At 43.3% G+C, this 17,267-nt stretch overlaps 1 protein-coding gene and 1 long non-coding RNA gene across 3 annotated transcripts in view; one reads left to right on the forward strand and one right to left on the reverse strand.

Moving 5' to 3' along the window:
* TSHZ2 (teashirt zinc finger homeobox 2) overlaps positions 1 to 10,030 on the forward strand; it is a 410,141-nt gene extending 400,111 nt beyond the window's left edge. For both annotated transcript variants that reach the window (XM_037133668.2, XM_037133669.2), the window contains exon 3: positions 8,545 to 10,030. Coding sequence is in view for 1 of the 2 variants with exons in the window: in XM_037133669.2 (XP_036989564.2) it covers positions 8,545 to 8,546 (2 nt within the window). In the remaining variant the exon portion in view is untranslated. The remainder of the gene's footprint in view (positions 1 to 8,544) is intronic.
* A 690-nt stretch (positions 10,031 to 10,720) lies between these two features.
* LOC128628290 (uncharacterized) lies at positions 10,721 to 16,160 on the reverse strand. Its single transcript, XR_008392627.1, has 3 exons — positions 15,848 to 16,160; positions 15,270 to 15,395; positions 10,721 to 11,047 (listed from the first exon to the last, which is right to left on the reverse strand). It is a non-coding gene; the product is annotated as an uncharacterized LOC128628290 (long non-coding RNA).
* Between the last annotated feature and the right edge of the window lie 1,107 nt (positions 16,161 to 17,267).

Genomic DNA, 17,267 nt, shown 5'->3' on the forward strand with positions numbered 1-17,267 from the left:
AATAAGGACGGGCGTCCAATGTGGGCAGGTTCCTCCTGATTGGGGTTCCCCAGGAACGAGTCAGTGGGCAGCCGCAGATCATTTGGGGGCTGTGCAGGGGGCATCTCCAATATCACCCGCAGCCACGCCAGGGGGGACTGGACTTCCTAAAAAGGCAAATACTCCCGCTAAACTTCCAAGTCGAACATAGTGTCTCTCGGTTTGCAAGGTAGCTTTATTTCAGGAAAATGCAGTATGTGTGGAATCGTACAGAAAAGACATTGCGTTCATATGTGAAATGGAGTTGGAGTCTAGGCTTAATCATAAAAATGTTTTCCACCTCAGTCAGTGGTTCCGAACAATTAATAACTTTGTTGACTCTCCCCAGGGACACTTGTGGCAATGTCCAGAGATATTTTAGGGGACAGCAGAGGCCCAGGCAAGTCAGTCCTACCCATTGGACTTTAGGCTATCACACTCTGGGGTAAGGGGATGGTACTGGAATCAGGTGGGTGGGGGCCAGGGACATGCTGCTCACCACCCTACCATGCACAGGCCAGCCCCCCCAACCAGGCATTACACGGCCCAACATGTCCATATAGTGCCCAGGCTGAAATATCTGCAGAGAGAATTGCAAAAAGGAGGGACGGTCACCCTGTAAGACACTCCCGCACATTGCAAAGAACTCCCTTCCCCAGCTCCTGAGTGTTAGATGCTAGCGGTGTGCCCACAACGGTGACAGTCACACAACGTGCCCTGGGGACAGCATGCAGCTCTGAGGACAGCCGTGCCACGCGGAGAAAGAAGAGAGCAGGTGCCACTGAGCAAGGGCAAAGGGAGCGGACAAGCCAGCGGAAATGCTTTGCACCAGGATTAGAAATCCTAGCAGGGCCCAATGAAAGTCTGTATAATCCTGCACATCTGTTGGTGGCTGTGTAATTAATACAAAATAATTACATCTTCTCGCCTGGCTCTCCCTCACAAACTCTACTTAATGAACACTGCCAGTGACTTGGTGGATATGTAATTAAAATTTTTATTTATTTCTGTTTTATTTTAATGGGAGCAGCTCACCATTTTAGGGAAAAGAGGAAAAAAACCGGGCCGCAGCCAACCTTGACCTCAACTACCATTTAAGTGGCAACCAAGAGTGCTTGCTTCCTTTTAGTTTTTTCTTAATTCATTCTACATGATTTATTTTGGAAAATGAGAAATAAAAGCACTGGCTCTCATTGCTTCTCCCCTGTATTTTCTAGTTTTATTTTTTCTGCCACAGTTTCATCTTTAGACCTAAAGAAAGATAAGGTTTTTCCTCTTTTAAAATAAGGAATAATAAGAAAGGGTACATTGTCCCAAGGTGGACCAAGATTCAGGTCTCCTGTTTACCACTGTCTTCTAGTGCAGGAGCACTGACCTTCCAGAACAATCTACCACATCCATCAATCATGGTAGGATATGAGGAGTTCTCTCAAATGGAAATAACATCACAGCCAGGTTTTAACAGAAGACACTTGGATCTGGAGTTTAGCTGAGTAACTGTGCAGCTATTCTTGGGGAAATGACTTTAAATTATTAATAACGCCAGTGTTTAACACGTTGGTACACCAAACCGTCACAGACAACATAAAAAGCAGTGATTTAAGAGACAAAAACAAAACAAAACAAAACAAAACAAAACAAACCCCGAATCTGAACGGCCTTTACGAGCCAGGTGAGTCCGGCCAAACCCTCGGCTGCAAAGTGCAGACGCTCTTACCTCCTCAGTTGCAGCCTCATCACGCTGACAGGAGGTCAGACACAGACTTAGCATGAGTGGCACCAAATAAACTTGGAAAATGTCAAGTTGTCACTACAACAGGACCCTTTCCTGCTGAGACTCGAAAAAGCCAAGTAACACGAGTCCAGAATCGCAACCTGAGGTCTTAGGAACCGATCGACTTCCTTGGTTTTACTCACATGTCTGTCACGAAGGAGCTTTCCAGAAATGGATGCTCACGTATGTTTGTGCACGTTTCATAGGGAAGGATGGGGTTGCCAAGCAAATCTGGGGAGCAGTGAGCTACGGAAAGACGTGTTGTGTTGTGTTGTGTTGTGTTTTGTTGTGTTGTGTTGTGTTCCACTGAGTTTTAATTGCGGGGTTTCTTGGAGTCTTTAATATGCTTTGGTGTATCGTGAACTTCCAAAGAGGGGACTCTGATCCAATAAAAGTATTTTCTTTCTCCTTGCTCCCTTTCCCAGACCAAACCTTGTCCTAAGAGAAACCCAGACAGAAGTTTGAGTGTTGATCTGATCTGTTACGAGTTCAAGAAAGGGATCAATGGCACGAGGTTCCGTGAAACTGGTACCACGTCAGTGCCATGGTTGGGGGGGTGGGAAGATGAGGCTTCAGAGACCTCACAGGAAGCTACAGCCTTCACCTGAGTCCATCCCTTTGTACAGTGTAAGGTACTTGCCCTTTTTAGGGAAGAGAGGCACGCGTCATTTTTTCCCATGAATTTCAGAGAGAGAGAGAAATGTTGATTTGCTGTCCCACTTGTTTATGCAATCTGGCTGCTTCTTGCATGTGCCCCAAGCTGGGATCGAACCCACAACCTTAGCGTATTGGAACAACGCTCTAACCCACTGAGCCTCCCAGCCAGAGCCTGTCACGCTTTTCTCTTCCTCTGCCTGCTTCCTTTTCCTACCTTCTCCTGAAGCCATTGCAATTTCTGGCCTCTGCTTTCTCTCTCTTTTTTTGACCCGTCTCTCTCCCTTCGACCACATGGCCATCCTTCTTCAAGTTTCCAGACCTGCCAGTGGGTTCCAGCCAAGTCAAAGGAAACACGACTGGCTTTTGTCTGTGAAACACAAGCCTCGTGTGGAAGGGAATGACACCTCCCACTGACAGCGACCATCTGTCACCGGCCTAGGGCGGTACCTGAAGAGAGCACAGGGGACTTCCACAGGGAAAGGCCTGAATTTTAAGCCACGCTCTGCTGTGTGACCTTGGACAGGTCATTAACCTCTCTGAGACTTTTTTCCACTTTTTTTTTTTTTTTGGTCAGGCAGAAATGTTTATTTATTTATTTTTTAATATATTTTATTGATTATGCCATTACAGTTGTTTTATTCCCCCGTTCATTCCCCTCCACCCTGCACACCCCTCCCCCACCATTCCCCCCCTTTAGTTTATGACCACGTGTCTCAAGTTCTTTAGATTCTATATTTCCCATACTATTCTTGCCCTCCCCCTATCTATTTTCTACCTACTGTCTATGCTACTTATTTTCTGTACCTTCTCCCCCCTTCTCCTTCTCCCACTCCCCTGTTGCTAACCCTCCATATGATCTTCATTTCTATGATTCCCTCCTGATCTAGCTGTTCTCTTAGTTTGCTTTTGTTTTAGGTGTGGTTCTTAATAACTGTGAGTTTGCTGTCCTTTCACTGTTCATCTTTTTTATCTTCTTTTTCTTAGGTAAGTCCCTTTAACATTTCATATAATAAGGGCTTGGTGATGATGAACTCCTGATCTTATCTGAGAAGCACTTTATCTGTCCTTCCATTCTGAATGAAAGCTTTGCTGGATAGATCAATCTTGGATGTGGGTCTTTGGATTTCATGACTTGGAATACTTCTTTCCAGCCCCTTCTTGCCTGTAAGGTCTCTTTTGAGAAATCTGCTGACAGTCTGATGGGAACTCCTTTGTAGGTGACTGTCCCCTTATCTCTTGCTGCTTCTAGGATTCTCTCCTTCATTTTCATCTTGGCTAATGTAATTATGATGTGCCTTGGTGTGTTCCTTGTTGGGTCCAACTTCTTTGGGACTCTCTGAGCTTCCTGGATTTCCTGGAAGTCTATTTCCTTTGCCAGATTGGAGAAGTTCTCCTTTATTATTTGTTCAAATAAGTTTTCCACTGGTGGCTATTCCTTTTCCCCTTCTGGTACCCCTATAATCTGGATGTTGGAGCATTTAAAGATGTCCTGGAGGATCCTAAGCCTCTCTTCATTTTTTTGAATTCTTGTTTCTTCATCCTTTTCTGTTTGATCATTTTCTTATTCCTTCTGATACACTCCCTTGATTTGAGTCCCAGTTTCCTTTCCATTACTATTGGTTTCCTGTGCATTTCCCTTCATTTCAATTAGTTTAGCCTTCATTTGTTCCTCTAATTTGTGACTAAAATCAACCAGTTCTGTGAGCATCCTGATCACCAGTGTTTTGAACTGTGCATCTGAAAGTTTGGCTATTTCTTCGTCGCTTAGAGTTATGGGCTCTGGGGCTTTGAGTTCTTCTTGAGCCATAATGTTTTGCTCTGTTCACGCCTGAGATTCTTTCAAGGGTTAGTGGTAATATATGTAAAGTCCCTGGTATTTGGTAGGTATACAGTAACTGGTTGCTAGTATTATAGTCATACTATGCTTTATCAAGAGATTGTTTTTATTGCCAGTTATGATTATTTTGCACATAATTTCTCTACATATATCAAATGTCATAATCTTCAATTTGTCTTTATTCTTCAAATGGAAACATGGAAATTTTTCTTTCCCAAAAGATTAAATGTACATAGGGCCAAGGGTTTTTTTCCCTCACTAAAATGAACACTATCACTAAATCAGCAATTTTCAAACTTTTTCATCTCATGGCACACACTAATTACTAAAATTCTGCAGCACACCAAAAATATATTTTTGACAATCTGACAAAAAAGGGTGTAATTTTTATTAATTTATAAAATAGTAATTACATGCCCTTTTTACTCCAAAATGGCTTTTTAAAAAATCAGGTGCCTATACTTGTATATAAGGATTTCTGGTACCCAGAATGAATTAATCAGATGCAACCTTTCTATGCAGTGTGACCGATGAGATGCACCGCTATTGTATGACCTGTATATTTATGGTCCAGGACAGGGCATTCACACCAGGCAGCTATTGTTGTGTCGGCTGCTGTCATTTTTTTATTTCACCATCTAAGGGAAAAGAGGTCAGTGCCCCTGACTAAGTCATCAGGTATTGCATGTTTTAAAAGTCCCTGTGGTACCTAGTCAAAAATCACTGCACTAAATAATAAGATATAAAAAAGGAAAACCACCTTGTTTCAGAAAGTATATAGAAATTTCTATATATTACAAATTGTAGGCATTTTTACAGTAATTCAAATAGCACATAACCTGAAAAAAAATTTACCTCACCCACCTCCCAAAGCAAAACACACCTTAAGTAGCCCTTCCCCACCACAAAAATGGCCATCTTTTTTTATTTTTTGATTTCTGTTGTCATACTATATCATATCAGTTTCACATGCATAGCATAGTGATTAGAGTTTTACATAACTTATGGCAGGGGTATCAAACTCATTTTTGCCAGGGGCCACATCAGCCTGGTGGTTGCCTTCAAAGGGCCAAATGTAATTTCAACTCCTTAACAGTTAAGTAATAGTTACATTTACACAGTCTTAAAATTATTTTGGCCCTTTGAAGTCAACCTCAAGGCTGATGTGGCCCCAGTGTAAATGAGTTTGACAGCCCTGTCTTTACAGAATGCTCACCACCGTAATTCTATCCCCATCTGAAAAAAAAATGGTCCTACTTTTGACTCAAGAATTCCACACTTGGGAATGTAAGCTTATGGAAATGCAACACACTGGAAGGCTTTAAACCAAAGATGTTCCTCACAGTGTTATGTATTACTGAATGAAATTGGAAGCAAATTAAATGTCCGACACCAGAGAATGGTTCAGTAAACTCTTGCTCACAGTGTGGGAGATTGAACTCATGCAGCTCTTTACAATGAGTCTTGCAAGTGAAGACACAGGGAGAGAAATATTACACAGTGGGCAATTACAACTATGCAAGCCTAGCAGAAATGCACACAGAAAACACTAGAAGAAAATTCAGCAGAATGTGAAGGGGAGCTCTCCCTGGGTGGTAGGGCCAGGGATAAAATGCTGTGTGTTTCAAAATGCTTTATAATTCTTTTAAAAATTATGCATTGCATTTTTATTTTAAATGGCAGTCCAATGCACATAACATAACCTTTAGCACCTGAATCATCTTCAAGTATATTGTTGTGCAACCATCATCAGCCCCCATTGCCAGAACTCTGCCGTCTTGGAAAGCTGAAACTCTGGACCCCGTGAAGAGGGGGTTCTCCACTGCCCTGTTCCCCAGAGCACTGGGCAGCTACCATTCTGCTTCAAGTTCATGCTGGATACCTCATATCCTTACAAGGATACTGTATTTGTCCTTTTGTGACTGCTTTATTTTCACTTAGCATCATGCCCTCAAGGTTCGTTCGTGTTGTAGAGTGTGTCAGAATTCCCTTTCCTTTTTTTTTAATTTCTTTTTTTAATTTATTTTTTTAATGATTATGCCATTACAGTTGTTCTATTTCCCCCTTCATTCCCCTCCACCCTACCCCCCCGTCCCCACCATTACCCCCCCTTTAGTTTATGACCATGCGTCTCAAGTTCTTTAGATTCTATATTCCCCATACTATTCTTGCCCCCCCCATCAATTTTCTATCTACTGTCTATGCTACTTTTCTGTACCTTCTCTCTCCTTCTCCTCCTCCCACTCCCCTGTTGCTAATCCTCCTTGAGATCTTCATTTCTATGTTTCCACTCCTGATCTAGCTGTCCTTTTAGTTTGCTTTTGTTTTAGGTGTGGTTCTTAATAACTGTGAGTTTGCTGTCCTTTCACTGTTCATGTTTTTCTAACTTCTTTTTCTTAGATAAGTCCCTTTAACATTTCATATAATAAGGACTTGGTGATGATGAACTCCTTGAATTTGATCTTATCTGAGAAACACTTTATCTGTCCTTCCATTCTAAATGAAAGTTTTGCTGGATAGAGCAATCTTGGTTGTAGGTCTTTGGATTTCATGACTTGGAATACCTCTTTCCAGCCCCTTCTTGCCTGTAAGGTCTCTTTTGAGAAATCTGCTGACAGTCTGATAGGAACTCCTTTGTAGGTGACTGTCCCCTTATCTCTTGCTGCTTCTAGGATTCTCTCCTTCATTTTAATCTTGGCTAATGTAATGATGATGTGCCTTGGTGTGTTTCTTCTTGGGTCTAAATTCTTTGGGACTCTCTGAGCTTCCTGGATTTCCTGGAAGTCTATTTCCTTTGCCAGATTGGGGAAATTCTCTTTTACTATTTGTTCAAATAAGTTTTCCACTGGTAGCTGTTCCTTTCCCCCTTCTGGTACCCCTATAATTCGGATGTTGGAGCGTTTAAAGATGTCCTGGAGGTTCCTCAGACTCTCCTCATTTTTTTTTTGAATTCTTGCTTCTTCACTCTTTTCTGTTTGGCCATTATTTGCTTTTTTCTGGTCCACTCCATTGATTTGAGTCTCAGTTTCCTTTCCATCACTATTGGTTTCCTGTGCAATTCCATTCATTTCAATTAGTTTCGCCTTCATATGTTTGTCTAATTCGTGGCTATAATCAACCAGTTCCGTGAGGATCCTAATCACCAGTGTTTTAAACTGTGCGTCTGAGAGTTTTGCTATTTCTTCATCGCTTAGATTTATAGGCTCTGGGGCTTTGAGATCTTCTTGAGCCATTTTTGGTCTGTTCTCGCCCGTTAAATATGAGGAGCGGAGCCTTGGACTCTCAGGTTGCTGGGTTGTGACACTATATGTGGGGGCGTGGTCAGAGCAGGGAAATGGCGGCCCCCTCTGCTGTTTCTCGCTGCTGGGTGAGGAGCAGAACCTTAGGTGGTTCACCAGGGCCGGGCCATGACGCTGTACGTGGAGGCGGGGTCAGAGCGGGGGAAATGGCGGCGCCCTGTGCTGCCGCCCGCCGTGGGGCCTGCTCAGTCCCGTAGTCTCACCGCCCACTCCCTCGCTTGTCTATCTGCACAGGAAGGTGAGACCACAGTCAACCCGCTGCCCTGCTCCCTTGCTGTTTCCCCGTGGTCACTCGCTGAGTCGCTTACTAGGTCCAACCCTGTGCCTGGGTTCCGCGCGCCCGAGTCCGTCTGACCGAGTTTTCCTGTGCAACCCCGCTCTGACAGCTGCTGGTTTCACCCCTCTTACTGGTCAGGCTGAAGAATTTGTTGTTATCAGACTTTCCGAAAAGTTCAATTTTCTGTGTTCTGGCTATGTTTTCTGTTGCTAATATTTAGTTGTCTCTAAACGTGGTTGTGAGAGAAGGTACAGCGTCTCCACCTATGCCTCTGTCTTGGCGGAAGTCCCCTCCCTTTCCTTTTTGAGACGGAGCAGTATTCCACTGTGGGGACAGACCACATTTTGTTTATCTGGTCATCCACTGATGAACATTTGGATTGCTTCCACCTTTTGGCTGTTGTGAATAATACTGCTATGAACACGGTGTACAAATGTATCTTCCCTACATTATCTTTTAAAGTTTGTTTTTGGGGCTTTTTCCCCCTGAATTGGCTCTTCCTTTCTGTGTCCCGTCATCAAGTTCTGTCATACACTAGACTGGACTGTGACTCTGTGCAGAACGTGAATACCAACGAAATCCTCCAGGTGGGCAATTTGACTACCTGGGGGAAATAATGCCCGGAGCCATTCCTCTGAAAATAACCCATCTCTTTTTGTTGTTGTTCTGATTCCCATTACAGGACAAATGCCTTAGTTTCAACTTTCCAGCCTGGATCCCCCTCGCACTGAGTCCTTCGTTGCACCGCCCCGCTTCTGACATTGAACTCCTGACGCCCTGCTCTGAAAAGACGGCCAAAAAAACCAACAACAACAAAAAGAAAACCACCCCAGCCATTTCTCTTCATCCTCACTAACAATTTGGTAATGAAGTATTGATTTCCACTTCTCTGCTTATGGACGATATTAGATTTTCATTGATAAACTGCAATAGGGCTGTCTCGTCTCCATGGCCCTCTTTTTACAGTCACGAGAAAACAAAGTGCCACTGAAGAAAAATATGCCTGAGAACATTGATGTCCTTATTTTGTCAGTTTGTAACATTCGACAGGAAAGGGTGGGGGGGGGAGTATCAGTCTCCGTAGTTTAATGTCCAAGTGGGCTGCACTAGATGGAGGCGCCTGGAAGCTTACTTTTCATGGTAATGTCCACTTCCTATTTATAACCCCTCTGGGAACGTTTGTCTGAAGGAAATGTTTCTGTTCAGTGCAACAATTACGGTTGCACCTGGATTGCCCAGTCCTGCCCCTGCACTAGGGAGCCATTCATCACCGCAAAGTGGAAGAATTATTAAGTTAAACCAGACTTTGAGCCAAGAAAACCTCTGAACGATGTTCATCTTCTGTGAAAGTTGTTCAAATAGTCAGGCTTAACCATGTTGCTGCCAAAGACTTTTTTTCCCCCCGTGCAGTGGCAGGCACCTTTATTATCATCACGATCTCCTCATTGTTTTGTTTTGTTTCGTTTAAATAATAGTTTCAAGCCCGCACCACTGTCATATGAGACCTGCAAATTGAAAGGACAGGGTGGGGGCGGGGGGACTGGGTGAGATGCCGAATGGGAGAGGAAGCAAGAAGATGAAATCATCCCAGGGTGGAAAGTTCAGCAGCAGCCTTTTCTGGTAATCTTCTGCACGACCTGTTGTTTATGGGCTCTGAGACGTGGCTCAGCAACAGAAAGCATGAAATAGGGTGTCCATTTTAAATGTGTTCCTGCAACTTTTTTCATTAAAACTTTGAGGGCCCAATTTTAATTTGTGGAATATTCCCGTTAATAATGAGATCTAATTAAGACATCCATTAAAAGCCCGTTAAAGTTAATTTAACGTAAAAATTCCAATAGAACTGTATTAGATTTTCTCCATTAAATTAACGTTATGGATTTTTAACGGATGTCTTAATTATACGTTATTATTAACAGGAATACTGTATTACACAGATTAAGATCAGGTCCTGAGTCAACGTGGAAAAGCTAAGAGCATGTTTTAACACTAAAACTCTTGCATACCTAGAGTATGCACTCGGTAAATGCAAGGGGTTCGTCTGTTTACTCTGGTTGAGCGTTTTCTCTATGACTGAAAGCAACCTATAATAGATAAATCCATCACTGCGTTTAAACAATGAATTTCTTTATTCTCAAAGGACAAATAAGTCTGGATTGTGTTGCAACCTGCTACTCGGCAGCGATGGGTGAAATGTTTAAACTGTTCTAGGCATGACACTAAGAACTAGATGATTTTTGAAACAAAAGAAATATTTTTGTTGTTGTTGCTTTAATGACCAAGGTTATCACACACCAAAAAAAAAAAAAATCTCAACACCAAGGAAATGAAGCCAAATATACCCTGACCACCATTTCTCATGGAAGCTGCCTGTTGGAATTGTTTTCAAAATTTTGACATGATCCCTAAATTCAACATTGGGATTAAAAAAAAAACTTCTTATTTACCTCCTAGGGAAAGTATTGCCCTTATGCCACATATAATAGCAAATTGCTTTTTTTATGGCGTGCATAACCTAGATGGGAAAAAATATGGCGCTTCGGGGAAGGAGGGAAAAAGTAAATGAAGTTCCAGGAATGTCATTCTGAAGTAATGAGGCATGGACAGAAAATACACCCCTCACATCATCGGATTGAGATGGCAGTCGAAATAGCTTCATCGAGGTGTCCGCACTCATCCATCAATCAATCACCCACGAGGAAAAATCGCCACAGTACAACGGGGCGGCTTTTATGGGATTTACTCATGGGCATAGGGAATCGCGGCTCAAATGTAGTTCTGACATGAAAAGCAAGGTGCTGATATTATTTTTTATGATGGGAGGATCATAAAGTGAATTGAGAACAGCGAGGTCTGTCTTTGCTTAACCTATTCAACCAGAAATGAATGGAGCTCAACTGGAAAGGAACAGTCTTGGGATGGGTTAAGATTGAAGGGTGGACTCGACGGAGCCCTGTCCTTCAACGACAAAATTCTATTAAAGGGAAATCGATGCATTAGCATTGGGGTTCTTGAAGCTGTTGTTACAGACTGCCTGCTCCGACCCAGGGGTATTTGATAAAGTTTCAGAATTCAGATTCTGCTGCAGAGTCCAAAAGCAGATTGCAAGCTCTCGTTCCAACCCAGGGTGGGGGGTGGAGGCGGCGAACAATACAGGGCTCGACTCCGTGGAAATAGTTTCCCTTCTAAGAAAGAAAAAGAAAATAAATCATCTGCTTCAACATATAATCTATACGGTTTTGTTAGTGCAATTTCTATGGAGGGGTGGGGTGGGAGGCGAGAGACAAAAATATTGATAAATTTGGTAAGACTCATGAATCGTCACTTGGTAACCGTAAATGTCACCGCTGAGGGACAGCTGCTCCTGTTCTTAGAAACAAGATCTGGGCTTGTGCTGGGAAATACACACAATTCTTAGCATATTCCTAGAGACCAAGCCTGTCTCCATTTGGCAAGCCCTGTGAGGCTCCTAGAAACTTCTTTTTGGAGGAAAAAAAAACTAAATAATATAAACTCAGGAGAATGTTTTTATCTGCTTTCATGCCATTCTTTTCCTCTCCGCGAATTAATGTAGTTCTGACCAATTGGAACTTTAGAAATGGAAAGGAAGATGACATGCAGATCACGCTGGAGTGTCTCCATTCCGCCGCTGACCCCCAGGGTCAGAGAGCGGGGGGAGCCTGCTTGTCCTTTCCCGTCCCTCCTTCCAGCCAAGACCACCCATCAGCTGCAAATGGAGATGTCCACTGGAAAAAACTGCATAGAAATATTTAAGTATTCTTCTGTATTTGGCCCCATTTTGCAGTTCAGCAAACCCACCCAATAGACAGCGTGTTACAAAATGCTGGGACCACAAGGCAGAACAGCAAACACAGTGTGTTCAGCCAACTCACCCAAGAAAGTGTTAGTGGGCAGCTACGTGTGCACGACAGGGTTGTGGGCGCCCCGGGGCCCAGCGGTGAAGAGTTCACACACACCTTAGTCCCCCAGGTGACACAGATACCGGCCACCGGAAGAGGAGCTCACACGGGGTCCCACTTCCCTCATATTACTCCTGCTTTTACTTCAGTTTTTCAAAATAATATTTCAGAATAGGGGATTCTCCTTCTGAAAAGCATACAAGGAGGAAATAGCTTAAAAATAGGTCAAGGCCTAGAAGCAGAATATAATCAGAGAATAAATTGAATAGCCCAGGCAGTCCCCACAGAATTTCTTTGAGGTCACCAACAGATTTCTTAAAACTCACCCCCAAAATGCACCTGCTTAGTTGTCCGAGTCTTGCATAATTAATGTCACAGGCACAAGCCACAGAAGGTAGTCGAAGTGCAGAAAACAAACAAATGAAATGACTGATTTGGGAAGGGTTTATGGAACTCTGGTTAGGCAGTGGGGAGGTGTGTCCGTGAGTGCGTGTGTGAATTCCACTGTTATTCCCCTGGGCCTGCGGACAGGAGCAGTAAGAGTCTGTGATTTTCTGAAAATTTCTACAGCAAACCCGAAGATCCCAAGGCCTTCCAAGGTGCTCACATTCTGTTCCTTCCCCGACTATCATTTCCCAGGTTATTTGCGTCCAAACCTTTTTCATCGGGTTTCATTTTTCAAGCTTATTAAATGTTTTTGCTTTTTAAAAACCCATTAAAATGTCATTTTCGCATTATCTTCTATTCTCTACAACAAGAATAGAAGTGTGTTGAAAGCTAAAACACTAATAATAAGGCAATAAATTGGGGGCTTTAAACACACACATGTACAACACCAGTTCTAAAAATCAATACAAGTGTATCTATTTTGAAAATGCATTAGGCAAAAAAAAAAAAAATTCACAACTGAACTTGGGTGTATTTTTTTTTCCTCCGTGAGATGTCAAAATGCTAATTTCAATTTCTCTATTCCAAGACTTTCTCAAAATATCCATGAAATACTTTTAGGCAAAGATGGAGCAGGAGAGAGATACAAATCTATCCCCCTCGGGAGACATGTTTTCACTGTAGGTAAGCATGAAACATTTGAAACGTGTGAATCCTCTTTAGAGTTTCTGCAGGAGAATTTTACCTCTTCATCCCAACATCCCAAGCAAAGGCTACCTGTCTCCTTCGGTTCCCCGTGACGGAGTCAGAGGCCAGGAAGATACACACTTTCCAGGCTAGAGCGCCTCTCCTTGCAGCGACAAACAGTGGTCTAAGGGGCGCAGGTGCTTCTCCAAGTTACTCATGCACATGGCAGCCCAAAGCTTCAGGGAGAACTAGAAATGTTTTATGGATTAGGCTGGGACTGTTTTTAAAATGCTGGTACCAGGTGGAGCATTAGCTCTGCAAGATGGCGAGCAAAATGGCTCTTCCCACGAACGGCCCCTGATCCGGCCCCTTCTATCACACAGATGACTTTACCACCAGCCATGTGATTCTCATCAAGGCCTTTTCAAAGAACAATCTGTTTGAGGGGGGCAGATTAAATATCCACAGCCCTTTGTACGATGTTTATTTGCTTAAAACTGCTTTTGGAAGGACAAATAATAACTCTCTTGTGAGAACTCCCAAGAGAAGTTGAAAAATTTGCACAAATGCTTTACTTTAAAAAAAACAAACAAAACAAAACAAAAAACAACTACCACTCCCTCACTTCCTCCAGAAAATAAATGCCAATGTGTTCACTGAATTACCTTGAATCTGAAACCTACATTCAGGTATCAGTCCCCAGGCAGGGCTTATATTTACAGGACTTGAACAATCACGTGATTATCTCTCAGACATGAAGACTTTTTTTTCAGTAATAATTTCACTTTTTAAATGACCCATATAACATCCAGGAATTCTAAACGTGTATGCACATTTTTTAAGATACACAAAATTAAACTGGTCTGCAGAGAAAAAGTATAAACTCTTCCTGTTCTGCACTGAGATAAATACTAGAAAAACATTTCAGTTTCACAATATTTTGGGCTTATAACACATCAGATGCTGGAATGAGCAATGCAAGTCCAAAAAAGCTTCCCTACAAAACAATTCTCATTTGGCTCAGGGTTCTTAAATGTCGTGATCGCTTGGGAGACAAAGTACTTTTCAGTCTCTGATGGACTGGCGTCTTTCTGGTCTTTTCTGATTTTGATTCCTAACAGCCAGGCACTGTCAGCAATGAAATCATCAACGTCCGCAACCCTTTAAAATCAACAACAGTTGATCAGGCACAGCCTCTGCAAGGGTCAACCTGTTCTTGCTCTGCAGAATGCTTGTAGCTTTTTAGAAAATTTGACATCCACCATGTTTATGTTGCATAATTGCTGCTTTACACTAGTTCCACGCTTTTTTTTTCTTTTCGAAAAGGCAGAGGGGGAGGTGGGACGGCGTGAGTCGGGAGAACCACATTCATCCTCGCTTTGAAGGAAAGTGTTTATTTCCCAGCGAAGAAAGGAAACACAGTTTTATATGAGGAAAGCAGACAGTCATTTTCCAAGGGGAAAAAAAAAATGACGGCAACCGTACCTGTCGAATGTTCCTGTACGAGCCCACTAATTTTCTATCGCCTGCATGCTGTAATATAATAATACATTTGCCCGTATACTCGGAGGAGAAACCAGGCTGTTTTCCTTGTGTACCATGCAGCTTGGATGGCTGGGAACGTAAACCTCCCGTGCATTTTTATACTGTATATATTTGTATATACTAACTATATTGCCATGTATGAACACAGATTTTGTTATATTTGCTTCTTTCTGTTTCCTACCAAACTGGCCCACAATGGGGATTCTTTTGTATAGAAAGAAAAAAAAATATGCTTGTCATTTTTCCTGATCGTTCTCTTTCAACAGCTTATGAAAGAATTAGATCTGAGTTTACAAAGAAATTCTAAAACCCAAGATTGTCTGTCTGCATGAGCCCTGTCCAGTTGCTGGGTCTGGGGAGGGGCCAGCAACCTGGCTCAGAGTTTTTCTTTATTGGCATGCCCCACCCTTCGGGAAAACCTCAAACTCGTCCGTGTAGAATTGCCCTCTTTGTATTTTATCTAATAGTGCCTGAAAAATTTTTTAATGTCTTCTTAGAGGAAGGATTCATAATTGTCAAAATTTGAAACATTAGCTTAATTTTGTTTTTATGACCTCACAATTCTTCTCTTTATTTATTCGGTCGCTGCTATAATGGGGCCCCAGGCCATTCCTGACATCGGCATGTTCTTCTGCATTAAGGATGTTTTTAAAATTACGGAGATTATTGAGCCAACAGGCTGTTTTAATCAAAACCATGTTTCACTTGTTTTTGATGATTATAAATGGTCCTTGCAATGAAAAAAAAAAAAAAGTTTTCTGCCAGGAAAATTATACCACCCTGTGGCCAAACAGATTCATCACAGATAGGCATCCGTGCCCACTTTCCTGGGATCTGGAAAAGCCTTCCCTGGGCTGGCCACACGTACCTGCGCTCCCCATCGTCCTGAATATCAGTGCTCCACGCGGTGACTATTTGCAAAAGTTCCCAAGGCTTGGCCGCCTCGTCAGAGGCCCGAGGACAAACAGCCCAGCTGAAAATGACGGCTTTGCAGCTGGAAAGAACCGCAGGGATTTTCAGAAAAGGTGCTCCTTCGCTGTGTTCCTCAGTGCCACCGCGCTGTCATTTCTCCTAATTAGAAACAATCTGGTCTCGCTACCCCCGCATCACTTAAATCAGGTTAACAGAAACATTTGGATCAGTCCCTTGCTGGACAGAAATGATTTGGGCTGCATTCCAGATGTGTGCCTGTATTTCATGCTGCAGCAAGGGAATTATCTCTAGAGGGTTGTGTTTTTTTTTTTTCATATAATTTTACCAGTGGAAATAAATTCCGATGGCAGAGATGAAGAAAACCCTTAAATTATATCACCGAAGCCATTATTTTTTACATCTAAAGAGTTTTTTTTTTAAAGAAAATCATTCTACTTTGAGAACTGTAATTAAAACCCTCAATAATAGTACTTCTCTTAGCTATTGTGAAAAAAATAAGAACAACACACTCACCAAGGTGAGGCGGAGCCCCTCATTTCCATCAGAAAGCTTTCCATAAGTGTGTTATTTACATTTTCCAACCTGATCACTCTTTCCTTTGTGACAAAAAAAAGTCTCTTTTTTTTTTTTTCTTCCCACTCAGCAGTTATTGCAAATAGACTGTTCCCATCTGGAACGTTATCATAATTTGCATCCGGAAAGCCAGCAGCCGGCACGGAGGACGTGGGTGCGTTCAAGTACGGTTTGCTGGGGGCTGGCCCCCATTCCGATGCCACAGCTACTGAAACACCTTTCAGAAACCCGGCTCCCTGGCAGCCCGCAGCCCGGCCTCTAACACCATGAGCTTGGCAAATGGCTTCATTTCCGTCAACGCTGACTTCCGCTTTGGCCAATTTGGAAAAAAAAAAAAGAAGAAAATTAAAGGAGAGGAGAAGAAGAAAAAACACAGATGCACTTAAAACATGAAAAGAATTATTTATATGATAAAAATATATTTAGATTTTCAAAGCACAAGACTGAATAGAAGTGCTCTTTTTATTCTTTCTGAAGATGTTACTGTTAAATGTCTTTCTACATCAGGCTTAATAAATCTGTAATGACGTTTGATGGATTGACTTTGGCCCAAGTGTTTTCTTTAAAGATGGCAAGAGAGGAGAGAGGCAAGGGAGAGGGGAAGCGGGGAGGGAGGACCGGTGCTGATCCCCAGGGGCCCCGGCGAAGTACTTGTTGGTGGCCCCTCTGTGGCTGGGACCCACTGACCACGCCCAGTTTCCACCTCATCTCCACTGGATTTTTTTTTAACAAAGGCCAGCACCCCTTGCTGGGTTTCTGGGCACCCTCTGCACACGCTCCAAGCTGGTCAGCTCTGTGTGAGTAATTTATGATGCAATCTGAGCAGAGGCCCGGGCAGCTGTCTCACAAATTCACGGATGTGCGGCAGAGGGCAGCCGTGACTGAGACGGCCGGCCTCCCCCTCGGAGTGATGGCCCTGCCTGGCGCTCAGTTCCCCTGCGCACCGCCCTCCATTCCCTGGAGAGCGCGGGGAGAACCGGGCCATGTTCCACACACCAGCTGCCCAAGCAGATGCAGACCCCCTCCCCGCCCTCACCAAGAAATGACTTGTCCTCCGAGAACAGCGAGCTCGCGGCACTCCTGTCACAGGGCTGCACAATACCCGCAGTCATGGCATTACGATGGCCCCAGCATCACCTGCGAGCTCCACTTTATTGCCACGGCCCCGCACCTAGGCAGTAAAATATGAGCGGCCAGGCTAGAGATAGCAGGACACGCGAGGAAAGTGGAGGCGGGCAGTGAAGGCCGACTGCGGGGATGAGCAGTGGGGTCCAAAGCAAAGACCTCCTGGTCTTCATGCACTCAGTGACTGTTGAGCACCTACTGTGTGCTAGTCCTGAGGCTCACTAAACTGACGAAG

Source organism: Artibeus jamaicensis, unplaced genomic scaffold (assembly GCF_021234435.1).
Source record: "Artibeus jamaicensis isolate MK-2021 breed Jamaican fruit bat unplaced genomic scaffold, CSHL_Jam_final contig_685, whole genome shotgun sequence".
Taxonomy (NCBI): Eukaryota; Metazoa; Chordata; class Mammalia; order Chiroptera; family Phyllostomidae; genus Artibeus; species Artibeus jamaicensis.